Here is an 18,469-nt window from a genome sequence, read left to right on the forward strand (position 1 = left end):
AGAGGGGAAGAGTAGCTTTGTAATTTATAGTGAAGTTTACACCTTGAAATTTGCAAGAATGGAGACTGGTGAAAGAAGGGAGGTCTGTCAGCTGTGGCATTTCCCTCCTTTGTTTTCTAAGCAGATTGTATTCCCACTGAAGTATCTATGTTGGTCCTGCCAGTTTTAGGAAGCCAGAGGCTAGCTGGCATTAATTACATTGCCTTTTCATATGGAAATAGAGAAGTGTGGCTTAGGAAATGGTCATGAAAGATATAAACTACACTTCTCAACTATGTAACTAATTGAATGGAATAATTCTGGCATTTTCATTTAGAGTCATCAGTAAGAGTAATCATCAAAGAAACTAGCTTTCATTATCATTTTTAATGTTGTAAAGGCTTTTCTTTATCCTGTGGCTTTCAAAGAAAAAGAAGGTGGAAAAGCCCCACATTGTCATATTGAGTGTCATAATTTACACCAACGGATTCTCAGTTTTTTAGGGTAAAGGTGAAGGAAGGGGCAACACAGGTTATGGTGGTCTGAAAGAACCTGCATTTGCTTCCAAAACAAATGAAAATGCACACCATGGTGGAACCTGCATGGGACCGCTACAGAAAGACTGAAATTGTTTTTCACAGCTGTGTTCTGCAAAACACTGCTTCTTCAGGAAGTCAATAGTATATACTCAACACATATGGCATTATGACAGAGTAAGTTTGGACCAACAGGTTTTAATTCTTCAGAGCCATTCATGTGCATGTGCACGTGAACTGGAGTTTTTTTGTGTTTTTTACTAAGATCATGTTTTTGGTAGGGCATCTAGACAGATCACACAAGTAAAAACTGCACTTCGTGAAGCCTCTAACACTTGGCCTCACCTGCTTTTCAATCTGATGACCCATGGAGTTCATGGGTTTTTGACTGTGCTGTTAAATGGCTATATTCCTCCTCTAGTAAATGAAGAAAATATCTAAGCCATATTTGTTTACATTATTCTTGAAAGTGTTTTACTAGGGCTTTTCAGATTTGATTTTTATTTTATTGATGATGATGATGTTTAGGCAATTTAAGAGATGAAGCTAAGTTTAAATATTTTCTAAGTACATTTTAGCTTCTTTGTATTAGGGAATATGGAAAGGGAAACATCAACCTTCCTCCTCCTCCCATCAAAAAATGCCTTTGGTGGGGCTGGCCCAGTGGCGCAGTGGTCGGGTTCGCATGCTCTGCTTCAGTGGCCCAGGGGTCACCAGTTCAGATCCTGGGTGCAGACCTACGTACCGGTCATCAGGCCATGCTGTGGCACGCATCCCACATATAAAGTAGAGAAAGTTGGACGTGGATGTTAGCTCAGGGCCAATCTTCCTCAGCAAAAAGAGGAGGATTGGCAGCAGATGTTAGCTCAGGGATAAGCTTCCTCAAAAAAAAAATTTAGGAAAGCCTTTGGAATGGAGACGTATAATTTATTTGTATGACTTCTGCTAACCTATTTTTTCTGATTTGCTTTATAACTGTTTCACTAAAAATGAAAATGTTGATGGATCTTTTATAGCTCTCAAGTAGCCAAGGAGGCAAATGAGGGCTCTCAGCCTTTTCAGTGGCATCTTAAGCTAGTAAAAATTGGCAATCCTCAAGTCAGTTCTTTAGATGCTTTTACAGTTAGTGTCTTTAAGGCAGATGGTACTTCCCTAAAAGAGTAGATAGAAATTTTTTAAAGGGACAATTTTAGCTCATGTATAAAATCCTTGCTTCTAGTAATAGTGAGGCTACCATATTAAGTATTTTGGCAAAGTATCCCCTGAAAACCTATAGACTATCACATAGAACCACTATGCAAGACACTGCTGAAAAGTAAATGACAGTGATCTGAAGACTGAGAAGGCAGGGAAGGAACAGCTATGTATGCAAAAGAATAGGTTGTAACTACTGAAGAGTTACTTTTATGCACAGAAATCTTTTTATATCCCGTTCTACATCCGAGACTTGATAAAAACTAGATAAATCATTTCTTAGAGCATACTTTAAAAAATACGTCGTAAGGAACCCATTACTGAACTTCAGGTCTTAACAGCAGGGGCTTTGGCGTCAATCAAACCTGAGATGAACTTCAGGGTCAATCATTCTCTACCTGTGTGATTCTGGACACTGCCACTATTGTGTTAACATTCTTATCTGCAAATAACAGTATCTAAATATCATAGGGCCTTTAATAGTTAAAGGGATTATAAACTGCATGAGGCTAGGGACTCTGTCTTTTGTAAACCATCCATGAAAACAACAGGCAATCAAATACTCTTGAATAAATGAAGCCACTAATACTTAACAAATGCTTATTAAATTCCATTTTAAACATATACCTGTATTGGTTCATGGATTCCTGAATTTATAAGGTGATGCTTTGACTAACATTTCCACATTCCTCTTAGCAATTCACTTTTTGATATAAATACATTTAGTTAACACTGTCAAACACTTCCTATTATTCGTGGGAGCAGTTTTCCAGGAATTTCCTAAAGTGTCTGTTAAAAAGACAAATTCTGATCCTTTTGGCCTAGAGTAGGCCCAAGAATCTGCATTTTAAAAAAATCTTACAAGAGATTCTTCTGTAGATGGTATGAGTACCATATTTTGAGCAGTCCGGAAGAAAATGTTTAAACTTTTGCCCAAAATACATGTGAACTATCTTCTAGCCAAACTGGTCAGTCTCCTGAACTGGAAGACCTACGCCTGGGACAGAATCCAAAATTTCCATAGGTTCAAAAAAAAAAAAAAAAAATGCAGCACCTCCCACTGGACCAGAAGATTACTCAATTACACCTCTATCCTTACCATTGTTTCTTTACTGCTTTGTTTAAAGTTTATAAAAACATTTGGCTGCTAGGTTGAAATGCATTCTTCAAATGTACCACATAAATACTTCACAAGTGTTGAACAAGCATATGGTTGAATGCCTAAAATAGTCACATTTATTTTTTTCAACTGCTACTTACAGTATAATCTAAATCACTGGGATTATAAATCATGTAACTGCTCATGATTCAAAGGCAAGATACAGCCAAGATTAGTACATGTGTAACAGTTCCCCATAAATACAAAAATACATGTTCATAAATATAAAAAATGTAATAACATATCTTATTAAAGGACAATAGCTTTTAGTTCTGTTAGAGAAGCATGCCTGAAACTCCATAATTGAAGCCACTGATTGTATTCATAACCAGCTTAGTGAGGATGTTGCCCACTGCCTAACATCTGTAGGACAGTTGGGATATTTCTGCAAAGCATTCATAATTTGAGTACTATCCAAAAGTAGTTTCATCAGCTGGTACTCTCTCTGTGCATTTACTGAAGTTCTTTCCATGGGTCTTATTAATTCTAATTGTTGTAAGTGTTCAAAAGCCTGAAAGACGAAAGAAATAGTTTAGGTTGAATAGGGGAAATAAAGTAACAACGTTAACCCAGAGAACAGTTAAGGTTTTGGTCAGGCGCCAGGAAACAAAACTTAATAGAAATAAATAGGGTTCAAAAGTAATTCTCATCAACCTCATAAAGACTTCATACCTCACAATATACAGTTACCAGTCCCTGCTTTGTTGAATGTAAACAGGGCAAACTTTATGGCTTTTGTTCCTAACCTCATTCTATATCGTATCTCCTCCTAGTACTTAATGAAGGGTTTCAACCCGTTCTCTCTAAAAACCCAAGACCTGATGAGACCAGTAATTTTTGGCTAATTACCTAGGTTACGCAAATTCACATTTACATTTTGTTTCTACCTTTGTAAGACTTAGCTGTGTAAAAGTTTAAAACAGCTGCAAAAAAAGAGGCAGGCAGGAAAGACCCCCTAGGAGTACACCAGCCTGTTCAGCTGGTCCTATAAATAAATGATTGAGCTGAGTGCCCCGGGCATGGAAGGGGGAGGACAGGTTCCTGGTTCCCTGAGTCGACAGAGACTGCCACAACCTGTCACAAAGTCCCCTTCTTCCATCCCCTCACCTTAACAGAGTTCTGTACTGTCTGCTCCCTCTCACCTCTAATATGCATGTATTATTTCTTTTCTAACCTTGATTGTTGTTTTAGGTATTTTACTAGGATATGAAGGAAAACAAACCATTAAATCATGACATAGCAACCATTAAATACTGATACACTGAAATAGATTCCTGAGCTTTCTTTTCTTACATCCTCATTCTGAAAAATATCATTGGAATATATTCTTTATGTATCTTAAAAATTCTTCTGATGAAAAAGAAATATCTCGACAGTATTCATTTCTGAAAATGAGAAAACACTTGGAGGCTGCACGTCTTGGGGCTGAATAAAATAGAGGAAATTTAAAATATTTCTAGGCACAAAATACTTTCTTATTTTAAATGCAGAAATGAGCAGCTGCAAATTACTCATAAGAATTTAAATACTCAGGTAACCCTTTTCACTCATACAACACCCACAAACTATGACTATCAGACAGATATGGATGTTAGGAAGAGGTTAAAAAAGAAACCTCCAGTATGCTAAATACTTTTCCTGTTGTTTTCAAGAAATGGCAATGCCCTGTACTCACGTTTTTTTGGTTGCTACACGAAATAATATTCTGACCACTAGGGCTTATAAGAGATGCTAACAGACTTACGGGTTCATTGCTTTAAAAAAAGAGATATTTATTCCCCTAAAGTCCTCTAGAGCTCTACTGTCCAATAAGGTAAGTACTAGCCACATAGGGCTATTGAGCATTTGAAATGTGATACTCGATTTTAAAGTTTAATTTTCAGTCAGTTTAATTTAAAACTGATACTTGAGTCAATCAGAAAATTTTAAGTATGTTTGGAACAATTTCAGAATGTTACTCTACTTCTTCAACTAAAATTTTTATGGAATCTAAAGAGAAAGTATTTCCAATGAATATTTAGTGAATCAGGATGTGCATTAAGTGTAAACACACACTGAATTTCAAAGACTTACAACAAAAGAAAATAATGGAAAACACTTTATTAATAATTTTCTATATTGATAATAGATTGAGATTTTTTGGTATATTAGGTTAAATAAAATATACTAACGTTAATCTTACCTTTTTCTAATTTTCTACTTTTTTGTTGCTATTAGGAAATTATATAGCTCACATTACAGTTCTAGTGAACAATGGTACACTAGAATAAAGTTTCTCAAGTTTTAAAACTTATGCCTCACCCAGCTCCTAATAAAACTTTCTCTGTATATCCTCACCAGCCAATGATATTTTGTCTTTTAGTTTCTTAATGGTTCATATCTGCATTTTTGTCTCTTTTTAAAACTGCCGAGATTACAAAGCCAACCCTTGGGTTGTAAAGGAATAGTTATATACTGACAGATTTGATAGACTGTAATGAATAGTTCCTTTTCAGGATGCAAGTGCTAGGAACAGACGGTAGAGGGCAGTATACCTCCACACAAACTAACAGAACTGGCTGCTTTCTTCAGGATTATTCATACATTTCATTTTTAGATTTTTGTTTTGAAAATAAATTCCTATGATAAATACCTAATGTTTCAAAATTAATGAAAGTGCAATTGTGATATATACAATCAAATCGGATGTAAAAATATACCTGTCTGCAGAAAAATAACGGTGAACTTAAATCTTACCTTCATGACAACAGGTTTTTCAAAATTATAAACAGAATGGGCCTTCCTTTGAACAAACTTCTGAAACTCTGGAGAGAAAGCAATGACAACGTTAGTACCTTCAAATAAGCAGTGGGTTAGAGTCAGAAAGAAACTACCAGACTCATCTCACCATTATAGACCATTTGAAAATTAAAGGGCTCCTCTTCATAGATGTCATTTAAATGCTTCATTGCTATTATAAGACAGATTTCCAAGACTGACAGACCTACAGTTACAAAGGGAAACAAACTATGAGTCATAGTTTACTTCTGATATATAAGATTGAAATAACTGTCCTCCAAATAGAATGATCATGATTTTGAGGAGTCGGGGAGGTCGTCTTTAAGATCTCCCCTTGGTTCAACTGTGTTTCAGTCACTATGATCTATATAATCTTAAGTGAGTTACTCAACCTCCTTGAGCTTAGTTTTCCTATCTGCAAAACGAAGATCTTTCTAAACTTACAGAGATGTTATAAGGATGAGAGATAATATTATCAAGCATTTACGGTATGGCCCACAGTAAACAAAAACTGAAGCTGCAATTATTCTGTAACTTTAAAACACATAGGGCCCTTGATGATTCAGAGAATCTCTAAACCCCTGGAAATTATATCTAAAATTTTTCCTCAAGAGAAGTTTCATTAGATTCTCAAAAGGGATAGCAAAACCAAAATGGTTAAAAGCCAATGCTTTTCAGTAGCACTTTGTGCAATGAGAATGCCTACAATAGTTTTAGCTGGATTTGCACTGTGGCAAGGGAGGCAGAGCGTTGAGTTTCTTTCACTTTATATGGGAATGATAATACCTTTTAAAGGGCTGAGTTAAAAGCTGTATGGATATAAAAGCATTCTAGATATACAACACTATACCCATTGTTAATTATAATTTTTAAAAGCATTCTATTATATAAACTCATTATCAATTATATAAACTCAAACTTATAAAAAAGTCCTAATCAAGCAGGTTTCTCACCATGTACGATATTTGCTTTAGAGTCCATGCTACACAGCTGGTTTGCCTCCATCAGATCTGCTGCAGTCATAAATGGGTGGGATGATGTTACGCGATTTAAAGCAAGCATCTAGGGAAATGTGGATCAGCAAAACAATTACATATTTACTTGGGCATTTTGGAGATATTACTGAACAAAACTTCTTAATTTGGAGAGTCTATTCTTACAGGAAAGTAAATATTAATGCTTGGGAAAGGTATTCTCTCATATTTAGCTCTATTAAAATAATGTTTCAATTCATTTACCATATAACTCTATAAATGTAAAGCATAAAAAACATTCTTGCTGCTCTCTCTACCCCTTCCCACTTGCATATCTTGTGTAATTACAACTCTGCAAAAGAAAAAGTAGGGCAAGGAGAAGAGACCAAAAATAAGAATACTATTCAAAGCCAAACCAAACAGGCAGATCTGTAATTTGTATAAACATTCATACTACTCAATCAACAAGTCCAAGGTTAATGTAAGTGACAGACAGAAGTTAGCTACTTTATGTTCAATTGTACAAAAAAGAAAAAAATAAAAGCCAAAATTACACCCAGAAACAACTCTCACTGAAAGCAGAGTCCACTTTTCATGTAGCTAATTGTCTTTCCAACAACTAATATAATTCCTGGATTGAAGATTTATTTATTTGTAATTTTTAGAAATTTAAATTTAGTTATTTAAACATGGTTAGCAGACAAAAATGCATGATATCTGGTTAAATTTGCATTCCAGGTAAACAATGAATCATTTCTTAGTGTAAGTCTGTACCAAGTACTATTTGGGACATATTTATAGTGAAACTCTCTTCCCCACTTTAACCAGGGTCCAGGGTTCTTAGTTGCAAAGAGTTTGGCAATCCTTGTCCTTCATTCCCCTACTGGGAGGGACCCAGGTACTCAGTAGCTCCTTCCCTTTCTCTTACCTTTTCTTTTTCCTTTTATTATAAACTATTTTTGACATAAAAAAAGGCAAGAGAAGAACATAATGAATATCCATGACCATTTCCTCAGCATATGAAATATAATCTTTCTAGAGTTGGAGTCACTGTCTCTTCCCCCGGTTGGATTCTCTACTCTTCCCTATACAAAAAAATCATGTATGTCTTATAATCCTACTACATATATATTTATTCCTAGACGACAGAGTAATTTTCAAGTTTCATATAAATACCATATTGTACTCTTGCTTCTCTCTTCACTGAAGATCTGTTACGAGAATTTACCCATGTTAAAGTATCAATTCTAGTTTATTCGTTTTTTCTGTTGTATTGTATTCCTTTGTATATATTCACAATTTAATTATTCTTCCCTTATTTAGGTATATCGGTCATTTCATTTTCTTTTTTTTGCAATTATAAACAAGGCTGCAAAAAACAATCTTGTATATGTCTACATATGCATTTGAGTTTCACTAGACACCTAATTTGCCAAATTGCTCTCTAAAGTACTTATTCATATTTACACTACCAGCAGCAATAAATTTTAACAGTCACAGCCACCATACCATCAGACATAAAATGATACCCACTAGATTGGCACAAAAAAAAGGTTTAATTGTAAAGTTTAAATTGTACCGTTTCCCGGTTACTGGAGAGGTTAACATCTTTGCATATTATAGGTCATGTGAGATTCTACCTTGGTAGATTGCTTGCTGATATTCTTAGCTCATTCCTTTACTGATTATTGTAGAAGCTGTTTATATATTATGGATAGTACTGATGATTACATGCATTGCATATATCCTGTCAACCAGTCTTCACTTTTTCTATGGTATTTTTGGTGTCTCGACATTTAGAAATTCAATGTGATTAACCTTATCCATCTTTTCTTTTATGGTTTGTGATTTGTATATCTTCTCTAAGAAATCTTTCCCTACCTCAAGATTACAAATATATTCTCTTATGTTTTTCTTCTAAATTTTTTAAAGTTTATTTATTTATTTATTTTTGGTGAGGAAGGTTGGCCCTGAACTAAGATCTGTTACCAATCTTCCTCTTTTTGTTTGAGGATGGTTGTCCCTGAGCTATCATCTGTGCCAATCTTCCTCTATTTTGAAGGTGGAACGCTGCCACAGCATGACTTAATGAGGAGTGTCAGTTTGCTCCTGGAATCCAAACCCATGAACCCTGGGCCGCCAAAGCAGAGTGCGTGAACTTAACCACTACACCACTGGGCTGGCGCATAAAGTTTTATTTTTGTACGTACATTTATGTTTCTTAACCTGGAATTTACTTTTGGGTATGCAATGAGGGTGCTTTTTTCTATGTGTATAACTCCAGACTTTTTGTTGAAAATGTACCCAAACTATATCTAATCTCAATCAAGTCTTTCCCTCTTCTTTATAATTTCTACCAATTCCAAAACTTTTCTTAAACAAGAAAAACCAAAACAAAAATCAAGCTATTACTTTGAATTAAAAGTGTAATAGGAAACTGGCAAAACAATGACTGTTCATGTTGACAATTTTGAGGCAGGGATATTTTTCAGAATAACGAGAGGTGTGTGTATATGTATATTTATGTGTACATACGTGGTGTGTGTGTACATCCTCTATATACCAAAAGTTAGTAACTGAAGTCTAATTTTGGTATATAAATAACTAAAAACCTTACTCTTAAAAACTCTTAGTCCCCAAATTCCTTATGATAAGGACAACTATTGCTGAAAATAGCAGTATGCTTTCGATGGATGGATGGGAAAGGGATGTGCTAACAAGAAGGAAAGAATATAGGGAAAAAAGTCTTAAATTTTCTGAGCAAAAATAGAAATCAGGAAGGAGAATCTGTAAATAAACACAACAGAACCACATGGTAAAGTAGAATATAAGCTTGAAGCCAGAGAACTTTGTATTTGAGTATTGTTTTGCCCTCTACTAGCTGTGTGACCTGCGGCAAGTTATTTAACCTCAAGTAGCCTCAGTTTCTTCAAAGGTAAGGATAAAAATGCCCAAGGATAAAAAATAGGATTATTGCAAAGGTTAGACATAATAACTATATTACTTGGCTCATGCACTATTCAGTAAATGATATCTATTATTATTATGAATGAAAGTGACCAAGAAGAAACTCAGAAAACCAAAAGTGTTTTCTCCTTGAAAGGTATTTTCCAAAGATAATTTTCTAGAAATATTCAATACTGTTAGTGAAGGATGAACTTTAATTTTCAGAACAATTAAGTATCCCTTTATTGATACTGTTTAAGCCTAGGATATAATTACTTGGTGAAATCCATGACCAGGTGGGATTTATTCAAGGTATGCAAAGTCAGTTTAACATTCAAAAATCATGCAATGTAATCCAACATATCAATATGCTAATGAAGAAAAATCATAGATCATATCCATTGACACCGAATAAACATTTGACAAAATCCAACAGTCCTTCATAATAAAATCTCACTAAGTTAGGAATAATAGGAATTACCTTAATTTGTAACAAACATGCATAAAAAACCCTACAGCTTACATCATACTTAATGGTAAAAAATTGAATATTTTCCTCCTAAGACTGGGAACAAGGCAAGGATGTCCACTCTTACCACTCTTATTCAATATGGTGCTAAAAGTTCTAGCCATTGCAATAAGACAAAGAAATAAATATAAATAAATAAGGAAATATAAAAACGAAAAGATATACAGATTGGAAAGGAAAAAAATAAAACTTTCTATTTGCAGATATGATTGTCTACATAGAAAATCTCAAAATATCTACAAGAAAATTTCTAGAATAAATGAGTTCAGCAAGGTCACAGAAAACATCATCAACACACAAAAATCAAGCACATTTCTATATACTAACAATGAGCATGATGAAACTAAAATTAAAAACAAAATATCATTTACAATTACTCCAAAGGAAATTAAATACTTAGGTATACACTTTAAACACATACAGGATCTATGTGGTGAAAATTATAAAGTGATGATGAAAGAAATCAAAGGACTAAATGGAAAGAGAGATGCACCACATACAGGGATTGGAAAGACTCAATGTAGTAAACATGTTAATTCTCCCAAAATTTATCTATAGCTTTAATCAATTTTACCAAGTGAAAGAAAATGAGTGATAAAAATAAAACAAATACAAACCAACAGCATGTGTAAAGACCGCAGGTTTTTGCTGACATTGAAATGCTTCTGGAGTACTTCTCGCACACTTCTATCTTCTGAGAGACACTGGAGGAAAAAAAATCAAAACAGAATTAAAGAATAACGCAGTTTAAAACCTAAATATAATCACGTGCCTCACTGGTTGGTGTACTTCATTAACTCTATCTGATATTTATTCATCATTAAATAGGTGCTGATCTTATTTTCAGAACACAGAAATCAAAATCAAACTTTCAATCTATTGATTTTCTTCTTATCCCTTTATGTTAATAGATAAAAAAATAAAACGCAATCTTCACTATCCCAAAATTTCTGGTCTAAAAAAGGAAACTATATAGTTATCCTAGTGGGATGATCAAAATGCTGCACAAAACACAACAGAGAATAAGAGTTACTATACTTGGGGGGCTGGCCCCGTGGCCGAGTGGTTAAGTTCACCTGCTCCACTTCTGTGGCCCAGGGTTTCGCCACTTCGGATCCTAGGCGCAGACATGGCACCACTCATCAGGCCATGCTGAGGCAGCGTCCCACATGCCACAATTAGAAGGACTCACAGCTAAAAATACACAACTATGTACTGGGGGGCTTTGGGGAGAAAAAGGAAAATAAAATCTTTAAAAAAAAAGTTACTGTACTTGGGAAAACAAGGTAAAGTATTACAAAGAATGCTTAAACTGTATGAGGCAATAGGCTAAAAAAAAGAGGATTCCAATTACAGGGAACATGTAGCATGAGCAATGTAGGAAGAGTGTGGCATACTGACAGAAGATGAGTAGTCATGTAATCCTGAATTGCAGTTATTGGCAAAGTGATTATGCAGAAAGATAAAGGCAGGAAAACCTAATTGGAGGCAATGGCAATTGTCCATACAAGAGACAAAGAGGGTCTGAATTAACACAGCAGTATGAAGACAAGAGAGAATTAAGACATTTATAGAAGATATGTCTGATGGAGGATCAACTAGTAAGGAGTAGGGGAGGAAGGGTTTGAGAAGGGGAAGAAAAACATCAGAGATGATACTATGGGGGACAGAATGTCGCAGAAGCAGCAAAGAGTAAGATGTGGTCAAGAAGTGAAACTTAGATTATCAAGATTTAAGCAGTAGATGGAACAGAGGAACAAAGTAAGAGATTGAGAAAGATACTGAAGACTGGAAGAGAATCTGAGAGAGCAATGAAACTAAGGGAAGAAAACTTCAAGAGGGAAGTGGTAATCAACAATGTAAACTACTTTGTATAATTAAGATATATTATATTATAAGATATATTAAATTAAGATATAAAAGATAAGATACATTAAGATATGTTTTGAGAAGAAGCTAACAGCTTTGGAAATTCAGAGATCAATAGGGCCTTTGAAAAAGCAGTATCTAAAAGAGCCAAGTGACTGCAGTGAATTAGGATTAATGACAGGTGAGGTACACTTGGCACTGAAGAAAAAATTAGAGTAAATTCAGAGTTGGCAGAGCCAAGAAAGGCTTGGAGTAGCTTGACATAATGTTTCAAATATCATATGCAAGGGATAAGAATTCTTTTTCCTTAAAAAAAAAAGCTCAGAAAACTAAGTACTTCTATATTTTCTAGAGCTAAAACTTTATGTCTCTACTTCTTTCACTGTTAAGAAGATCCAGATTTAGGAATAAATTCTAGTCTAATGGAATGAAGCTTTATGTTCTCAGTAAATAAATTAACCTAGTTACAGACCCCATTCCCCATTGTTTTTAGTTCTTTCTATTTTAAAAGACTTGCTGGTACCTTTTTACTATATACAGGGTTGAATACCCTTTGGAAGTACACAAGATAAACATTAAAGGGTGAATCTTCTATACTCTGCTTTTCTGCTTATCTCTATATTTTCAGAGGTGTGAATCCAACTCCCGTTGTTTCTGAAAGCTGTCACCCTCTTGCTTTTATAATTACTTAATCTGCTTTTTTTTTTTTAAGATTGGCACCTGAGCTAACATCTGTTGCCAATCTTTTTCTTCTTGTTCTCCCCAAAGCCCCCCAGTACATAGTTGTATATTCCAGTTGTAGGTCCTTCTGGCTCACCTATGTCGGATGCAGCCTCAGCATGGCTTGATGAGCAGTGCTAGGTCCACACCCATGGTCCAAACCAGTGAAACTCTGGGCCACCAAAGTGGAGTGCATGAACTTAACCATTCAGCCATGGGGTTGGCCCCCTAATCTGCTTTTTTAAAAAACATCTACAAGATCTATATGCAAGCCGTTAAAAAACACCTCTCATTACATTTTAAATTTCATGTTCACTCAAACACTATAAACTATACATATCTGTAGCATACATATATTTATACATATATAAAGTTAAGGCTAAGGCTATTATCAATAACCATGTATTGGATGCCTACTACATTTAATTAAATATGATAGTCATTGAAGATATTAGACCTTGGGTTTCAAAACATGACTGAATTTCTTATTGCTCTGGATTGAAAACTCCCTCATGGCTGGCTCAGGAAATGACGTAAGGGAAATAAGACAGAGACTGACTGACTGACATCACCCCTGACAGGAACATGGGGGAAACTCCTGGAAATAAAGCAGACCTTCCCTGTTATTCAGGGAAGCTGATATGTTTCCTTTTTAGTGATGAACTTACATGAGTAGCAGTCACAGGAGCAAGTTCTTATTGTGCTGACTGCACAATTTGCTTGGCAGTGCCCTCTTTACAGGCAGATTCAAAGCAGAATGTTACAGGATTACACTGGTACCTCAGGACTCATGCTACTTCAGGGATAACTCAGTGGCAGCAGCATTATGTACTAAGTCTCTTAGTACTGCTAAACTGTCTCAACTTCTGTTAACTAAACAGGGAAGGTTAAGACAGTAGGTAAATCTTCCTTGAACTGAGCAATTGTACTTTGGGGGAATGTCTTTTGAGAAGAATTAGCTACAGTCCTTTTAAATGTTCTTTTACACAGAGATTTCTCTTATTCTGTCATGCAGAGATGGTGTTTACTTTCCTTCCTTATCTGACTCATTTGGAGGAGGGCTAAAACAAACATTCAAGTTAAGCAGGATGTCCAGGTTCAAGCCTACCCTGAAGATATTTCTTGGATGAGATTCCATAGGTGACCCGTTATCTATACCATTGCTTGTGGTATAACCTTGGAATTAGAAAAACTTCCTAGATAGTCAGCACTGAGTGAAAGGATAGCTCCCTCAACGCAGCCTCCCCAAACCCTCCTGGACAGGGCCTCTGGCCATGGTGCTGACATATTTTTCAAGTGATGCCCATTTATTTGCATGCCAAAGGGAGGTGGCAAATGATGCTTAGGAAAGGGGAAGAAAATACTACAACTAAGAGACACAAACTCAAGTGGTACTCGTTCTACCTTATGGAAGAACTGCAAGATTGTCAGAAAGATGACAGGATAGTCCTCACATTCACTCCTACCATCTGCCCCTAAAGTCAGTGACATAGAATCAGCAAAAAAGGACCAAAAACCTCAGAGTTAGTCACTCAACTACCATATGGTTACCATTCTCTGAGTCATCCAGAGTTATGCTTCACCAGTAACTCCCATCATCTACTTCCTTTATATACCCACTCTGAGATGCTCAGAATGCAATAGAGCTGGAAAGGACAGAAAGATGGATGACAGCACAGAACTACCTGGGCTGTGTACTCATCTTAGGAAAAGAAAGTGAGCAGGGATAGAAATAATAAAAACCTAGGAAGTGCAGACATTTAAATACTATGAAAAATAGCATTTGACTTTCTAAAGCAGTCAGAAAAACACACTGTCGTAACAAGACAATCAGTTCAGGAGTTGTAGAAGGTGAAAGTCTGTGTGGCACTGAAAAGAGGATTCAGAGGCCAAAGATCCAGAGCTCTGATCCACTCCAGATGTAGGAAGAGAAGGGACAATGTGGGAGCACCAATTATAAAGTGCTCCTAAAGAATGGAATCTTATAAACAGACACAATATTAAAGAAAACTTGCTTGAACTAACAAATATTTGAGTCCCAGGCAAGATTAATTTGGAGAGAAGGGTAAAAGGGAGGACCCACACCAAATTATATCACAGAACAATATCTGAATTTTAAGGATAAAGTCAGTCATTTTTCAATACAATTCTGTATAGTTATATTAGGAAAAAATAATATGGAATTATCAATCAGAACTACGTAAAAAAAGATAAAGAATAATATGTAAAGTTTGAATCCTTTATGTAAAACAATAAGTTTAGTATGTATATAAGGTCTGAAATGCTATAAACCAAAAAAATTACTCTGTAGTAAAAGGAAGGGGGACGGGCATGGATAAAAGGAAATTTCTACCTTTTACCATGTATTCTTATGCACTGATTAAATTTTTTTTTTTTTTTTGAGGAAGATTAGCCCTGAGCTAACTACTGCCAGTCCTCCTCTTTTTGCTGAGGAAGCCTGGCTCTGAGCTAACATCCGTGCCCATCTTCCTCTAGTTTATACGTGGGACGCCTACCACAGCATGGCTGCCAAGCAGTGCCATGTCCGCACCCGGGATCCGAACCAGTGAACCCCGGACCGCCGAGAAGCGGAACGTGCGAACTTAACTGCTGCGCCACCGGGCCGGCCCTGCACTGATTAAATTTTGTTCAATGAACTTTTAATTTAAAACAACGAAATGCGTCAAAATTAAGAGTGCTTACATGAACAGACTATACTTTATAATCAAAAAAAGAATCAAGTTTCACTTATGCAAGATGAGTAAGTTCTGGAGATGTAATGTTCATCAATGTGACCACTGTTAACAATACAGTATTGTATACTTGAAATTTGCTTAGAGAATAGAACTTGTGTTCTCACAACAACAAAAAAAGAAAGAAAATGGTAACTATGTGAGGTGATGAATACATTACATAGGTTGATGGTACTGTTTCACAGTGTATAAGTGTATCAAAACATCAAGTTGAATACCTTAAATATATACAATTTTTAATTTGTCAATTATACCTCAACAAAGATGGGAAAAAATAAGAATCATTTAAAAGCAAAATAAATGCAAAGTTCTCACTTTTAATTCAGTATTGATATTTAAGATTATAGTAAAAAAAATAATTATCATTGTTGCTTTAACACAAAACAATCTTCTTTTAGAGCCAGTGAATACAGACTGTGTAACTCTAGTTATCCAGATATCCAATCATCCTCACTCATTACTATTTAATATTATAGACTAGCTTTTCCCAATTCTTTCAAAACCAAGGACTCTTATACTGTTTTCCACTTTCACAGTACCCATAGTTTTGCAAGATTCTACCATGTGGAATTTATTCAGCAACACTGTTGTTCAATTATGTTATTAAACACACACACACACACACACACACATAACACTCTCCCACTGCCAACTGAAACTTCTTGTCAGCATAAGATAAACCAATGCTAGTATGTTGAGTTGCTATAACAATGGCCTGTACAAGTTAGGCTGTTCAACTTAAGTGTAGGTAAATTTACAGAGTCCACAAGCTCTAGGGAATCTTTAAAACAACATGTGAATGTGCCTTTGTAGCATAGCTAAGACTCTCAGGGCCCCAGCCACTCCGAGATGGGATTGGCCAATGTAGATAATGTAACTAGATGTGCCACAGACTAGATTACCCTAACAGACCCAGTAACATAAAAACTGAAGCTGTTTAGAACGGGAAAAAAAAATCCACACTGGGGGGTGGACCCAGTGGCATAGTAGTTAGGTTGTGTACTCTGCTTCAGCAGCCCAGGGTTCACTGGTTCAGATCCCAGGTGTGGACCTATGTACTGTTTATCAAGCCATACTGTGGCAGGCACCCCACATATAAAGTTGAGGAAGACAGGCACATGTGTTAGCTCAGAGCCAATCTTCCTCAGCAAAAAAGAGGAGGATTGGTGGCAGATATTAGCTCAGGGCTAATCTTCCTCAAAAAAACAAAAGAAATCCACACTAGATAGGAAGGTATGAACCACTAAGCTAACATTGCTAAACTTGTAAAATGAAGAAAATAAATGTTTTATGATGGAAATTCATTAACAAAATAACCTAAAATGTAAACTAGATATAAATAAAACAAAAATCTCCTGAAAGTTCTCTTCACAGAAAAAATTTAATAGATATGACATTTCAATTGTCTTTTAAAAGAAGAAAATACATACACACAAAAGTGTATAATTTGTATTCATGCAGTTGTATGCCACAGCAACATTAGAAGCTTTGCGTGAATTTACAAATTCTAAAAATCCATAAGTCTTAATTACTTTCAAATGATATGGAAAGACACTAAATTACTTCAACATTACTGCCTTTGTTCCAAGTTACCTGAACATTCTCATTCCACTTCTCAGCGAAAAGCTTGTCTGGAAATTCAGCAGGTAGAGATAATTGTTCTTTAAATATTTTAAGATACTGTGGAAAACCAAATGAATTCATTAAGTGTATCTGCCGGTGAGAAAATCGTGACTTCACTCTTTTTTCTAAGAGTTCCAAAATATCCTTAAAAACAAACAAAAATCTCCATAAGATGCATGTTAAAAACAAAAAAAAAACCAATGTTAGAAGTATCTGAACTATCACCTATAATTAGCAATGCTTATTCCATAATACACGATTAAGCATTTAAAAAAATTTATGCAAGCCTCTAAAAACTCAAATTATTCCCCTGATCTCCTTAGGGTTACAAGGCAGTAGAGGTGAGAGTGTGGCTCAGAAATAAACCAAACCTCTAAAAACAATTTTTACGCAAGCTACTTTAAATAACGCCCCTCTAAGCATTTGTAGGCCTGGTGATGCCATGCCTTTTCCCTACCATGTTATTCTCAGCTAATCTTTAACATTGCAAGACCTACAATAAAAGCTAAAAAAATTATAACTATTATTGAATAGTTATACGCCACAGTAACATCAAGAGTTTCAATAAGGAATTTCATACATTCCACGAAGAATTCAGATGAAAAATTAAGATAATAAAATGTAGTAAGGCTTATTACATTCATGAAAATTTAAACATCTTCATTGTTTTATGTAAAAAGACTCAAGAAGCAGCATGTGTAATGGAGACAAGTTCAGTTCACTAAACTACCTACAAATTTAACCTGAAGCCTTGCTGGACTGAAGAACAGGCTGTCAAAGAGGAAACTGGCACGTTATTGACAAATTATTCTTTTGGCTTTTTTATAGTGATATTTTAGAAACTACTTGTACTTGTGCTATTTTTCCTTAAGAAAACGTTAGAAACCAAGTTTAGTGTCAATTTTCTATAGTTAAAAAAGTTAACAACAAAAAAAGCTGGGGTGAGGCCCAGAAACAAGGATTTTTAAATCTACCCAGATGATTTTCACTATAGCTAGGTTAAGAAACCAATGATTTAGAGGAAAAGATTCAAGTGATCAAAATGGGATCGTGGTTAGTTTGGGAAGGAAGACAGGAAAGATTAATAGCTTGGGGTTGGAAGGGAGAGGGTGAATGAAAAACCTAGAATGTTTTTTACAGGTTAAAGAAAAATATGGTGTAGGCATAAGAGAACTAAACGGAAGTTACATTCAGAGACAGTAGTGTTATACATTTATTTGCTATTAAGGAGCAGTTCTAGAAGCAACCATACAGGTAGGTGGCTGAAAAGCTAGTGGGAGCAACACTCTATGCAAGCAATAATTAAGAGCCTAAACTTGGGAATGAAAAGAAAGAGATGCAAGTAAAAGATATTTTAGTGGTGGACATTAATGACAGATGTTGGCAAGGTGGAGATAGAGGGAATAGTG

General features: G+C 35.4%; 1 protein-coding gene across 41 annotated transcripts in view; it reads right to left on the reverse strand.

The window, feature by feature from the left end:
* Positions 1-2,922: 2,922 nt before the first annotated feature.
* Positions 2,923-18,469, reverse strand: part of ORC4 (origin recognition complex subunit 4) — a 77,697-nt gene continuing 62,150 nt past the window's right edge. For 33 of the 41 annotated variants that reach the window (XM_070579667.1, XM_070579696.1, XM_070579690.1 and 30 more), the window contains 6 exons: positions 17,031-17,204; positions 10,713-10,799; positions 6,600-6,708; positions 5,756-5,851; positions 5,605-5,672; positions 2,923-3,379 (listed from right to left, as the gene is read on the reverse strand). In XM_070579667.1, the coding sequence (XP_070435768.1) occupies positions 3,191-3,379; positions 5,605-5,672; positions 5,756-5,851; positions 6,600-6,708; positions 10,713-10,799; positions 17,031-17,204 (723 nt within the window). In that variant the 3' untranslated portion in view covers positions 2,923-3,190. The remainder of the gene's footprint in view (positions 3,380-5,604; positions 5,673-5,755; positions 5,852-6,599; positions 6,709-10,712; positions 10,800-17,030; positions 17,205-18,469) is intronic. The other 8 variants (XM_070579673.1, XM_070579670.1, XM_070579674.1 and 5 more) reach the window with 2 other exon arrangements.

The sequence above is a fragment of the Equus przewalskii genome, chromosome 17 (assembly GCF_037783145.1).
Source record: "Equus przewalskii isolate Varuska chromosome 17, EquPr2, whole genome shotgun sequence".
NCBI lineage: Eukaryota > Metazoa > Chordata > Mammalia > Perissodactyla > Equidae > Equus > Equus przewalskii.